This window comes from Urocitellus parryii, chromosome 5 (assembly GCF_045843805.1).
Source record: "Urocitellus parryii isolate mUroPar1 chromosome 5, mUroPar1.hap1, whole genome shotgun sequence".
In the NCBI taxonomy this organism is placed as follows: Eukaryota; Metazoa; Chordata; class Mammalia; order Rodentia; family Sciuridae; genus Urocitellus; species Urocitellus parryii.
In genome coordinates this window covers 156,385,073-156,399,232 of record NC_135535.1, presented here as the reverse complement: position 1 = coordinate 156,399,232, position 14,160 = coordinate 156,385,073, and the positions used below count along the sequence as shown (strand labels likewise).

Here is a 14,160-nt window from a genome sequence, read left to right as displayed (position 1 = left end):
AGTGCTGAGAATTTAACCCAGCTCCTCATATACCAGGCAAGTATGCTACTGCTGAGCCACATCCCAGCCCATGTCAAAGCTTTTTAAAACCCCTTTTTAAAACCCCTTCTGGATATCACATTCCCCTGCTATTCATTAGGCCTGTAGTTTCCCCCAGTTGTTATCCACTGACTCAGGATGTTATTAAAGAATTGCTGCTGATTGTTTTTGACAAATAACCCTGGAAAAAAGGCTTTTTGCACCAGGTGAACTCTGAATCAGGTCAATAAAGACAAGGGTTGTTATTGGGCTCTACCAAGGAGATCTCAGGTAAAATAATGATAATTATTTATGAATGGGGCTTTCAAGAAACTTCAACCATATCTTGTCTTTTGCAATTGGTTGTTGGGCAATTACAGGATGGTAGTTTCCAAGGTGACCCATGAAGTTGAGGAGAGAGGATGAGATAGGGCAACTTAAAATGCTGCAAAGCTCACTGATCTTATTGAGAGTCATGCTTCCCCCACCCCCTCAAGTGCTGGAGATCAAATCCACAGCCTTCCCCATGTTAGCTAGGCAAGTTCTCAACCACTGAGCTATACCCCAGCCCACACATTTTATGAATAAACATTTTCCTTAAATATATTAACATTATGAACTACATTAATGGATATTCTAATATTGAACACTATTGCATTCCTGGAATAAACCTTTAGGAACTTTGTTTTAAGAAGGGAATGGGGAAAGTTTACAATAAAAGGGGAAAAAAAAAAAAGAATCTAGGATTGGGAAAGTAGCTCAGTGGTAGAGCACTTGCCCAGGATGTCCAAGGTCCTTTTTCAATCCCTAGCACCACAAGAACAAATAAATAAAAACTAAACAAATGGCAAACTTCAGTTACTTCATTTTTGTTCAGGGCTAGCTTTGGGTTCAAGAGGTGCAAAATCAACTACTTTTATAATTCTCCTCTTTTGAGCTTTTCCCCCCACCAAATTGGCCATATCTGAAATCATACAAAAATGACTATGAAAAATAATGTGAATGTTAAAAAGAATGAGTTGTGTACTCTTAAGGAATAAGGAATATAACTCTGTGTAATAACATGGAATGTGCCTACCATATATTATTATATACTAAGTTGTTATACATATATAACAATATATGGTAGGCACATTCCATGTTATTACACATTGTTACATTCCTTATATACTAAGTTGTTATACATATATATCTTCTTCCACACACACATTAGTAGCTAAATGAATCTAATTTTAAAATTAATTTTATTCCAAATTTTGAGTTAAAACATATTTTACTTAAAATTTATAATCCTTTTTATATTTACTTTGTTTTTACCAACTGAAAGAAAAGCAGATAGTATTTATGTATGCTATGAATGCTAATACTCTTTTATTAAATATTTACAATTTCAAAGAAGGAAATTGGTGTTCATTAATGAAGGAAACACTAAGCTGGGTGTGGTGGTACAGCCTGTAATCTCAGCAACCTAGGAGGCTGAGGCAGGAGGATCACAGGTTCAGCAACTTAGTAAGCCCCTGTCTCAAAGTAATAAAAAATAAAAAGTTCTGGGGATGTTGCTCAGTGATCAAGCTCCCCTGAGTTCAATCTCAAGTATCATAAAACAAAAAACAAAAATGTGAAAACCAAGTAGATTCTTATATGCTAACAGCTACAGAATAAACAGTAGTCAACTTTCCGTTATCTGTACTCAAAGGACGCCTTGAACAAACTAAGGCTATTAGAAAAGGACAAATAAGCGTCAGAGTTCCCAGGTACACCCATGGGAAGGTTTAATGACCAAGCTATTTGGACAAGATGAGTTTATGATTTCCCTACATTTTCATGGTAAATGAAACCAAAATTAGAATAGAAGGAAGCATCTACAGTGTTTTCAAAAACAAACCACATGGCCCAGTGCAATTGGACATACCCATGATCTCAGCTCTCAGGAGGATGGTTAAATTGAGGTTAGCATGGGCAGCTTAATGTTACCCTGTCTCAAAATAAAAAATAAAATAAAAGGGCTGGGCATGTAGCTCAGAGGTAGACTGTTCCACATGGACTCTCCTGGGGAAGGTAAGGCAGGGAATTGTCAAAGGGAACTTAAACTTTTTATACTATTTTACTGTTTATGAAGGAGGTTATATTCATATGCTAACGTGGTGATTAAGGGCTGGGGTTGTGGCTCAGTGGTAAAGCGGTTGCCTAGCACATGTGGGGCCCTGGGTTGGATTCTCAGCACCACATAAAGGTAAATAAACAAAATAAAGGTATTGTGTCCAGCTAAAAATAGATAAATAAATAAATAATTTACAAAATTAAAGTGGTGATTAATAACCAACTTATAAAAACAGAGTTTAAATAAAGAGATGAGAGGGGCTAGGATTGTGGTTCAGTGGTAGCGCACTAGTCTCACATGTGCGAAGCACTGGATTTGATCCTCAGCACCACATAAAGATAAATAAATAAAATAAAGGTATTATGTACATCTACAACTTAAAAAAATTAATAAAAAAGATGAGAATGTTTGAGGGGCTAGGGATGTAGCTCAGTTGGTAGAATGCCTGCCTCATATGTACAAGGTCCTGGGTTCAATCCCCAGCACCCCCAACCCCGCAAAAAAAAAAAATATTGGGAATGTTTGAGAAGTCATGAATAGATTTATGAGCTTATACTGTCAGGAATAATAAAGCATATTTGTTCAACATTATTAAGGGACATAGAAAACCACTATAGGTGTCCAAATGGAATGTGAGTGAAACTAAAGAAAAATCCTTTAAATTATTTGGATCATTTTAAAATACATTGAGAGAGCTCTGCCTGACAGCTGTGCCTCAGAAATAGCCATTAGTTTGACCAGTATGCCCAAATTTGTGCAAATTCACTCACTTGTTGGGCAAAGAAAGCAAGTGAATTAAACTTTACTGCCTCAATGGTATAGTAGTATAGTGGTAGAGTGCTTGCTAAGCATGGGTGAGGCACTAGTTTCAATCCTCAGCACCACATAAAAAACAAATTTTAAAAAAAGTTAAATTCTTTAAAATTCTTTTTCTCTCTCAGTAACTTAGGGGGAGGGTAAGGCTGACTTTTCTTTAGATATGAAATTAAAAATTTATTATTGGGGGAGGGGAGAGAGAAAGAAAGAAATTGAGGTTCTCAGAAATAAATTCCAGCATAGATGCCCAGGGAAGACCAGTGTGGTTCTTTCATGAGCCTCTGTCCTGTCCCCAGGAGCACAGCATTGGAGCCTGACACACAGTAGCTCTTGAACTTAACTTTGGATTTCTGAACCTGCAAAGATGAAGAGCAAATTATTAACATTGGCTCTAGCAGGTCTTTGTACCCTTATCACCATTCCTTCATATCCTTTCTCTCCTCTATTTTTGTAACCAACTGATTGTCCTATGAATAGGACATGCACTCTACCTAACATGCCCATTTCCACTTCTGATGAACAGTTTTTTTTTTCTTTATGGTACTGGAGATTGAACTCAGGTCCCTGTTGTGGGAGCAAGCACTTTACCAACTGAGATATATCCCCAGCCCAGATGAGCACTTATTTTTGTGTGTGCTTGTGGATCCACTTGACTATCACCTGTTAAAGAAGGCCATTATTTTGGACTTGCACGAGACCCCAATAGGTCCAATTAAAAATCAAATTGGATCGTCCATACTGTAGGGCGAGTGTCACAAAGTTGTTATCTGATGGTCCCAGAAATTAGCACAAAGAAAGCCAGATTTTCTTAACGGACCAATCTATGTAACAGTGAAATTTCCTCTGCTTTAATCCTTATACCCTTTAATTCTTACAAAAAGTAACCTGAAGTTTTCTGATGTGAACCAATCAGTTGTTTTGTACTTTTCTTTCTCCCTGTTCCCTACCTTAGAAGGAAAGTAACTTTGAAATGACCCATGCACATTTTGTCTTTGTTTTTGCTTTTTTCAGGCCTTTTCTGCTGTAAGTCCAATCTCTAAAAATACAACAATAACCAGAATCAAAACAACATTTTCTACTCAGTCCATTGGAATGCTTACTCTATTTTATGGAGTGAAATGTTATCCAATTCTAGAATTGTAAAATAAAGTAAATTAAGATCTTTAAATAAATTGTTGTAATTTTGTTCTTTGATACCCTGCATCTCTGGAGCTCCCTCTGACCATCTCCTGGGCAGATTTATTGTCCTCTCATTGTGTTCCTGAGCATTTTATCTCTATATTTTTTTCTCATATATTATAATTTTTATGTTGGCCCACCCCACTGGCTGTGATTAATTTGAGAGAGCAATAGGATTTATTTATCATTTTATTCCCCAAATCTAGCATGTACCTGGCATTTAGCAAATATGCAGTAATTTTTGAAAATGAAATCATTAATGTGACTTCTACCTTAAGCATAATCTGTCACCATAGAGTACAAACAAGGACATTCATTGACTAATGATTTGGCTGAGCGTACAAATTAAAATTAATATATTTTAGAAAAATATTTTTATATTTTTATGGTGTTAGAAATTTCATGCTCTTTCTCTAGTGGTTCTCCAAGTACAGCATCAGCGTTACCTGGGAGCTTGTTAGAAATGTAAATTCTTTTTTTTTTTAATATTTATTTTTTAGTTTTCGGCGGACCCAATATCTTTGTTGGTATGTGGTGCTGAGGATCGAACCCGGGCGGCATGCATGCCAGGCGAGCACGCTACCACTTGAGCCATATCCCCAGCCCAGAAATGTAAATTCTTGGACCCCACCCGAAGATTACAAAATCAGAAGTTCTGGGCATAGAGTTCAGCAATCTGAGTTCTAACAACCCTCCACAGGTTCTGATACATGCCAAAGTGTGGTTCTGGAACCAAATAAAAATACTTAGAATCTTACACTTGGTCACCAACTCCTTTCATTTAATCATATAAAAATCTTTTTTATTTTTTATACATAAGACAATACAGTTTTCTAATGTTTCTTGTACCAGGTCCCTTAGTTCTTTTTGTTGTTGTTTCAGTGCATTTCAGATGTAGAACAATAGATTTCATCATGGCATATTTGTATATGCAAATAATATACATTGATCATCCACATGCCCTTAGTATTCTTGAGTATCCTTTTTTGGTGGGGAGAGGTATTAAGGATTGAATTCAGGGGTACTCAACTGAGCCACATCCCCAGCCCTGTTGTATTTTATTTAGAGATAGGGTCTCACTGAGTTGCTTAGCATCTCGCTTTTGTGAGGCTGGTTTTGAACTCGAGATCCTTCTGCCTCACCCTCCTGAGCTGTTGGTATTACAGGCACTCGCCACCATACCCAGCTCAATTCTCTGTATTCTTAATTTCTGTTCTCTCTCTATTCTTTCCACATTTTCTTTTTTTTTAAAATATTTTAGTTGTAGATGGACACAATACCTTTATTTTGTTTATTTATGTTTATGTGATGCTGAGGATCGAACCCAGTGCCTCACACATGCAAGGCAAGCGGTCTACTGCTGAGCCACAACCCCAGCCCCTCTTTCCACCCTTTCTTAACTAAGCTTAGGAGAAAGGAAAGATTTAAACTGAAAGAATACATGGCAGCTGGGAAGCGAAGAGAGACCAGGTTCCCAATATCCCTTTCAAGGGCATAATCCTAATCACCTAACCCATCACTTCCCAATAGCATCACATGCTAAGGCACCACTAAGCCTTTAACACATGAGTCATTGGGGAACACTTATCCAAACCATATTGTACAGTGATAATTCACAATTTCCATGGACTAAGATTTTAGTTCCTTAAGTGAGGATTTTTCCAGCTTTGACCTTGAATATATAAGGTGTAAGATGTGGTTAAGAACATTGTCTCTAGGTGTGACCTTGGACAACTTTTCTGAGCCTTAGTTATTCATCCATTTATCTCATGGCAGTGCTACGAAGATTAAATGCTCTTAGAATCTTACATAGCACATAATAAGTACTCAGTAAGTATTGATAACTATTGTTCTTGGAGATTTATGCAGCAATTAGAATTGTGTTGGGCTGCAAGTAAGAAAATTCTGGACTATATTAGTTTCCTATTGCTGCTGTGACAAATGATCATAAACAGTGGCTTAACATAAAGTTTTTATGATACAGTTCTGGAGGTGTGTTATTATATTTGTTTTGTTTTGTTTTCATCCATGGCTGCCGCTCATAACTCCCATAGCTCTTGTTATTTCCTAAATGACTAGAAAACTAAGGTTTAAGTATTTGGCCTTTTATCTTTGGTTCCTTAAGCAGCTTTGAAACAGCTTTAGAATAATAAAGATAAGATAAAAGATATCTTTTGTTATAACGTTGGGGCACTTTGTGCAAAATTCTGTTTCTGATCTTCTCGTGTCCTCCTTTACCTGCTCCTTTTTCTTCTTAAACAGGTCATAGAAACTAGAATTTCCCTTTTCTGTGATGAGTCATCAAAGGTAAAAATATAATTTTCCCCTGCCTTTCTGTCTTGGAACTAGACATAAAGAAATTCTCTGATTTACCTTGTTGGGTAGTAGGTCTAAGCTTTCCATTTCAGAAGTGGTCCTAACCAATACTGGAAGGAAGGAGTATGACACATAGAGTCCATGAAGGCTCTCAACAGATAGAACTTGTAGGTTTTCCCCACTCCATTGTATTAGCATTAAATTATGTCCTTTTGTCCAATCACAGTTCTATATGTTTATTCATGTTCCAACCATGCTCATGCAATAATCGAGAACCTAAAAGGATAGTGTTCAGGAAGCTTCTTTCTTTCATACAGAACAGATATGGAAGAAGCTCTAGGCCTTTTCTCCTGTATCGCATCCTGTACATCTCTTCATTGCTATTCTTTAAAATATCCCTTTGATAAACCAGTAAAAGTAAGTGTAGTGTTTCCCTGAGTACCATGAGCTGCTTTATTTATTTTTTTTAATAGTTTTTTTTTTTTTTAGTTTTGAAGGACCTTTATTTTATTCCTTTATTTGTATGTGGTGCTGAGAATTGAACCCAGTGCCTCACACATGTGAAGCAAGCTCTCTCTATATCAGTGAGCCACAAACCCAGCCCTGTGAGCTGCTTTAGTATATTAATTAAACTAAAGGAGGGGTTTGTAGGAACCCTAGTTGGTAGCTGGTTGGTCAAAAGTTCCAGAGGAATGGACTTGTGACTGGAGTCTAAAGTGGGGGGAATCTGGTGGGTCTGAGGTCTCAACCTGTGGGACCTGATGCTAATTTTGGGTAGATATTGTCAAAATTCAATTAAGTTAGAGGACATCTAGCTTGTGTCCAGTGCAGGTTTGTTGCTGGCTTGCTGGTCGAGTGGCATTCCTATACATTTTGGGATCAAGGACGTGGTCTGTGTTGTGGGTATGTCTTAGGAGAGACTAAACTGGAGTTTTGTTGTGTGTGTGTGTGTGTGTGTGTGTGTGTGTGTGTGTGTGTGTTTCTCTATATATTGAAAGGGGAAGTCAGAAGGATCTCAAAATCAAAGCGTTGGCAGGGCTGCTGATATGGACAAAATTGTGTCCCCCTGTGCCCCCCTCCCCCCCAAAAATTCATGTGTTGATGCTTTACCCAGAGTGTTATGGTATTTGTAGATGGGATTTTTGGAAGGGTATTAGGATTAGATGAGGTCGAGAGGGTAGGGTCCTTATAATAGAATTAGTGCCCTAATAAGGAGACACTGAGAACTTGCTCCCTGTCCCTGCCCTATGGCCATGTGAGTACACAGCAACATAGCAAGAAGATGGTTCTCTACAAGCCAGTAACAGAGCCCTCCACAGGAACTGAATTGGTCAGTGCCTTGATCTTAGATTTCCCAGCCTCCAAACTATGAGAAAATAAATTCCTGTTGTTTAAACCACTGAGTCTATGGTATTTTGTTATGGCATTCTGAGCTGACTACTATTTTTTTTTTCTTCTGGAGCACTAGGAGAGAATTTTTTGTTGTTATTGATCGCAGTACTGGGGATTGAAACCAAGCTGCTCTACCACTGAGCACCACCTCCAGCTCTGTTTAAATTTTGAAACAGGTTCTCACTAAGTTGCTGTGGCTGGCCTCAGACACACTATCCTCCTGCCTTAGATTCCCAAATAGTTGATATTACAGGTAGGCACCCCCATATCCAATAAGAATTTGTTTCTTTCCAAAACATTTCTAACTCCTAAAGGCCACTCATATTCTTTAGTTTGTGGCTCCTTCCTTGTGTTAGTCAGCTTTTTGTCACTGTGACCAAAATACCTGACAAGAATAATTTAGAGGAAGAAAAGTGTTTTGGGGTACATCATTTCAGAGGTCTTAGGCCACAATTGGCCAATTCCATTGCTCTGGGCCTGAAGGAAGGCAGAACATCCTGGTGAAAAGGTGTTGTGAAGGAAAGCTTCTCAGCTCATGGCTTCTCAGCTCAGCTCATAAGAAGCTGAGAGAGAGAGGAGCCAGGGACAAGAATATAATCCTTAAGGGCATGCTCCCAGTGACCTGCTTCCTCCAGCCACACACCACCTGTCTATAGTTACCACCCAGTAACCCACACAGATTATTAATTCATCAAATGGAATAGTCCACTGACTAGGCTATAGGTCTCATAATAAATCATTTAACCTCTGAAAATCCTGCATTGTCTATTACAGGCCTTATTGGGGAATACCTCATATCCAAACCATAACATTCCTCTTTTTTTTTTTTTTTTTGGTGGTGGTGGTACTAGGGATTGAAACCAGAGATACTCTACCACTGAGCTACATTCTCAACCCTTTTTATTTTAAAATTTGAGACAGGGTTTTGCTAATTGCTAAGCCTGGCCTTGAATTTGAGATCATCCTGTCTCAGCTGCTCAAGTAGCCAGGATTATAGGTGTGCCCCACTATACCTTACTCCTTCCTCTATCTTTTTTTTTGGGGGGGGAGGGGGGAAGGTGGTACCAGGCATTGAACTGTGGGGCACTCAACCACTGAGCCACAACTCCAGCCCTGTTTTGTATTTTATTTAAAGACAGTGTCACTGAATTGCTTAGCGCCTCACTATTGCTGAGGCTGGCTTTGAACTCATGATCCTTCTGAGCCGCTGGGATTCCTTCTCTATCTTTAAAGCTAGCAGTAGCATCTTCAAATCTCTTTCTGACTTGGACTTTTATGTCTTTGTCTTCTAACAGCCCACCTTGATAATCTGCCATAATCTTCTCATTTTAAGATCACTTGATAAGCAACTTTAAACCCAGTTACAACTCAGATTGTGGGAATTAAGATGTGGACATCTTTGGGGACCCCTATTCTGGCTACCACATGGACTAACAATGGTTTGAAACTTCAGGACATTTATTATTTACTAAACAAGAAGCTTGGAGGTGGGAGCTTCTAATGTTTACCTAGCAGGTTTAACTATATCATCAAAATCCCATACTCTTTCTTCCTTACCTAGTATCTAGTATTTTAAGTTGTAGTATTTTTCAGCTGAGACCAATGAGGCTGAATTCCAATCAAATTAAAAACATGTTCTTGACATACCTCTGATATTCATAATGGTATCAATCCTGTTCAATTTATGAAAACTACGCTTCATTATCAGAACTTTATTTCCGTTCTCTACTGAAATGATCTAAAATAATAAAGGCAATCTACAGTAAAATTTACAAATAATTTCATAAGCAGATCATATTGTACTGTTGATAATGGCGATGCTCCTGAAATGGAAATGTTGTCGGGCAGTTGGCACCATGATGAGAAATCCTCACATTTGTCAGCCAATATATCAAAGTTCAGTTTGATGTATGTTTAGTATACTACTTACTTAAATAATTACTTCAATAAATATTTATTGGGTGTCAGGCATTGTTCTAGGAGCTGAGATTATAAGCCATGAAGAAAATCAAGAAAAGATCTGACTTCATGTTGTTTATTATCTGACTAGAATAATCCCAAAATGCAAATGAAAGTCCAAGATATTATTTTTTATTTTTTAAAATATTTATTTATTTTTTAGGTGTAAATGGACTCAACACAATGCCTTTATTTTTAGGTGGTGCTGAGAATTGAACCCAGTGCCTCACGAATGCTAGGCAAGCATGCTACCACTTGAGCCACATCCTAGCCCTTAGTAACCTATTATAATTGAAGAATCAGACATACAGACCAAACATCATCAAGTTTGTTTACCACATCATCTTTAAGTGAAAAATTAGAAACAACTTAAAAATTCACTGAAAGGGAAATGGCTAAATAACTTATACCCATAAGCCTGCTGTATATATATTAAAATGATATTTTTAAAGCAGTTGTTGTCGTTGGAAAATACTCATGCTATACTGTTAAGTAGGTTAAAATTTTCTGATTAAAAACTATATATCTAAAACATTAATAATGTTGTTTCTGATTTGTATGATTATAGATCAATTTTTTATTGTCCAAGATTTTTAGAATGAGCATATTTTTTATAACTAGAAAAAATGTATTATTTTAAAAGAAAGTAATCTTCATTGGGAGACTGTAAGTGAAACATGTGTCTCTTGGATATTTCAAGTATTTTATTAAAACATAGCCTGAGGGCTGGGGCTGTGGATCAGTGGTAGAGCACTTGCCTAGCATGCATGAGGTACTGGGTTCGATTTCTGGCACCACATAAAAAAATAAAATAAAGGTATTGTGTCCATCTACAACTAAACAAACAAACAAAAACATAACCTGAGCTAGTTTGGGCCACTCGAAGAAAGAATATGATTATTCTTCTAAGTTTTATTTGTGATATGAAAAGCCAATGCAAATTTGAACAATATTCCACTTAGCCAATATTTTTTTTCTAGTAGCAAGCAGACTTTTATTAAGGATAATGAAGATATCTTATTTGAAAATATTATCTAATGGAAAATAAAATAATCGCAATTATCTTTTATTTATTTATTTATTTATTTTTTTATTGGTCGTTCATAACATTACATAGGCAATTATCTTTTAATCATAATTAATTTTGAGTTTTAAATAATTTCATAAATGTGGTTGTGTCAAAAATGCTGATTTTTTTTCTTAATTTTACCTTAAGCATATCATACACATTGAAAAGTTCCCAAAACTTCGTTTAAGCTTAAAAAATAATTTAAGAATTAACTTAGAAGTTTTTAGGGGCTGGGGTTGTGACTCAGTGGTAGAATGCTCGCCTAGCACACTTAAGGCACTGGGTTTGATCCTCAGCACCACATAAAAATGAAGTAAAGATATGTGTCCACCTACAACTAAAAAATAAATATTTTAAAAAAGAAGTTTTTAAAAAAGATTCTTGGAACTGGTAAGTTTATACTTTCATCAAATTAAAATGAAATTTTGATTTTTGAAATAAAACCAAATTTTCCTGCTTCTTTACATGCCTGATTTTAAACTGATTTTTTTTCTATATTTTTTTGTTGGTGCATTATTGTTGTACATATTGATGGAATTTGTTGTTACATATTTGCACATGCACACAATATAATTTCCATTTAGCTAAATATTTTAAAACAAATTCAATATAGTAGCTCAAAAACTTAGCAGATCTTTAAATGAAAATATGTTAGAATAATTGCTTGACCTTTTTTTAAGGTTTTTTTGGTAGTTATAGATGGACAGAATGTCTTTATTGTATTTGTTTATTTTTATGTGGTGCTAAGGATTGAACCCAGTGCCTCACACATTCTGGGCAAATGCTTTGCCACTGAGCTACAGCCCCAGCTGAATTGCTTGACTTTTTATCAGGAAACTGTTAGTTGCTTCTAAACACCGAGTAAAACATTAACTTTTTGGTTTTTTTTTGCAATAACAAGAAGTAAGGAAAGCTACGGGCAACTCTGAGACCTTGCAAAACAGCTTGCAAGAAAAATGAAGCTCCCGATTTTCGTAGTAGATGCATTCACAGCAAGAGCATTTCGTGGGAATCCTGCTGCTGTTTGCCTCCTAGAAAATGTAAGTACTGGATTTTCAAGTGCAGTACCTGAACTTTATAGATTCCTATAGAATCAATTACTTCTTTAAAAAAAAAAAAAAGCCAGGTGCGGTGGTACCTAAGGCTGAGGTAGGAGGATCACAAGTTCAAAGCCAGCCTCAGCAACTTAGCAAGGCCCTAAGCAACTCAGTGAGACCTTGTCTCAAAATAAAAAAGATTGGGGATGTGGCTCTGTGGTTAAGTGCCCCTGGGTTTAATCCCAGGTACCAAAAAAAAAAAAAAGAGAGACCCTAGGGCATTATGTAAAATTGTGGATGTGTAACTGACGGGATTCTGCAATCTGCATTTGGGGTAAAATTGGGAGTTCATAACCCACTTCAATCTAATGTATGAAATATGATATGTCAAGAACTTTGTAATGTTGTGAACAACCAATAAAAAAAAAGAGAGAGAGAGAGAGAGAGAGAGACCCTGCCCTGCTGTTTACTTCTTTGGTTTGGGTGTTCTTTTGACATGATATAAGTGGTATTCATGTTGTTGAGTTTATTATGACCAGATTATGTGATGAGAATGCTTATACCTAGGCTGATTTCAGAGAAGTGAAGATTCATATAAAGAGAATCTAGAGTCAATTTAAAAAGAACTAGCTAGGTACACTGGCGCTAGCCTGTAATCCCAGCTACTCAGAAGGCTAAGGCAGGAGAATCACATGTTTCAGGCCAACCTGGGCAATTCAGCAAGAATTTCTCTCAAAAAAAGGGGGGTTGGGGGATAGGGGGGTGACTAGGAATGTAGTTTAGTGGTAGAGCACTTGCCTAGCATGCATGAGGCTCTGGGTTTAATCCCTAGTACTACAAAACAACAACAACAACAAGAATGTGGTCTTCCATTAGCCATCAGGGTTCCATTTAGTTAGCACCAAATGTTGAGGGGAATGAAGTTTTATGTGATTAGATGTGTCTGATAATAGATTTGTCATAACTAAGACTGAATATTTTTAACCTTACTTATAGCTTAGACATTTAGAAATTCTTTTCAGGACCAAGAAAATGAGACATTTTGTAAGGAATTAAGTAGGTAGAGAGGTAGAAAGAATTAAGCTCTGAATGTACAGAACTTAGCTTACCAAAAGTCTTATTTTTAAAATAACTTTTTGAAGCCAGATGTGATGGCACATTCCTGTAATTCCAGCTACTTTGGAGGCTGAGGCAGGAGGATAACAAGTTGGAGGCCAGTTTCAGCAAATTAGTGAGACCCTGTCTCACGATAAAATAAAAAGGGCTGGTAGCTTTGTGGTAGAGTACCCCTGGGTTCAGTCCCCAGGACTGCCCAAAACAAAAACAAACAAACAAACAAACAAAAAACAAAAAACAAAAACCCCACAACTTTTGGGTTAGGATAAATGTTAATGGAATAGTTAAGTATTCTTGACTTTGTAATTTTGGGGGGTAGTAAGAAACAGATGATCTTAAATAACTCATATAAATTGGGCAAATTGTGCACTGGGGCTTTTGCAGTGAATCTCAGTTTGTTACATAAGAAACTATTGATTCCTGGGGCTGAGGCTGTGGCTCAGTGGGAGAGCTCTCGCCTCACACGTGTGAGGCTCTGGGTTCGATCCTTAGCACCACAAAAAAGTAAAACAAATAAAAATAAAGGTATTGTGTCCAACTACAACCGGAAAAAAAAAAAAAAGAAAGAAACTATAGATTCCTATCCCTGGACCAACTGCAACAAACTCCTTGGAGGTGAGACCCATGCAGCCCTGTTTTTCAAAGCTCCCCAAGTGATTCCTGTGTGTAATCAAGTTGAAAAACTGCTGAGGTTTGACTGAAATTGGTCAATATTGTTAATTGAGTCCTAGGAACACTTCTTTCTCCCTCAGTGGAGAAGGAAAATGTGATCAAGTGTCCTTACCTTGCCCTACCTGTGCATTCCTTATGCAACCTTGCAGCTGAGAAGGTAATAAAGTCAATAGACTTTATCCAGTAACACCAGAGCGTGGGGAGATTAGTGAGAGGATTATTAACCAGATTCCAAATCGTGAACTTTCATTAGGAACAATCTGGAAAACATAACTTCCTGTCAAGGAATTGCGGAATTGACTATAAATGCTTGTCAAAAGTCTTAATATATTTGTCCCATCTTCCCATGGAATATTATTGAAGAATTCTGAATATAGTTTTGAGTGATTTAATAAAAATTGGCATTATTCTCCAAATTACTCCTTTTATCTTCAGAACTCTTACTAAACATCAGACCTAAAGGACCTATATCTATCTATCCATTA

At 37.0% G+C, this 14,160-nt stretch overlaps 1 protein-coding gene across 2 annotated transcripts in view; it reads left to right on the top strand.

Annotated features, from left to right (window-relative positions):
• Positions 1-14,160, top strand: part of Pbld (phenazine biosynthesis like protein domain containing) — a 55,870-nt gene that overhangs the window by 19,175 nt on the left and 22,535 nt on the right. The window contains exon 2 of one of the 2 annotated variants that reach the window (XM_077798493.1): positions 11,755-11,890. In XM_077798493.1, coding sequence (XP_077654619.1) covers positions 11,807-11,890 — 84 coding nt within the window. In that variant the 5' untranslated portion in view covers positions 11,755-11,806. Of the gene's footprint in view, positions 1-11,751; positions 11,891-14,160 lie in introns of both variants that reach the window. The other variant, XM_026394628.2, reaches the window with a different exon arrangement.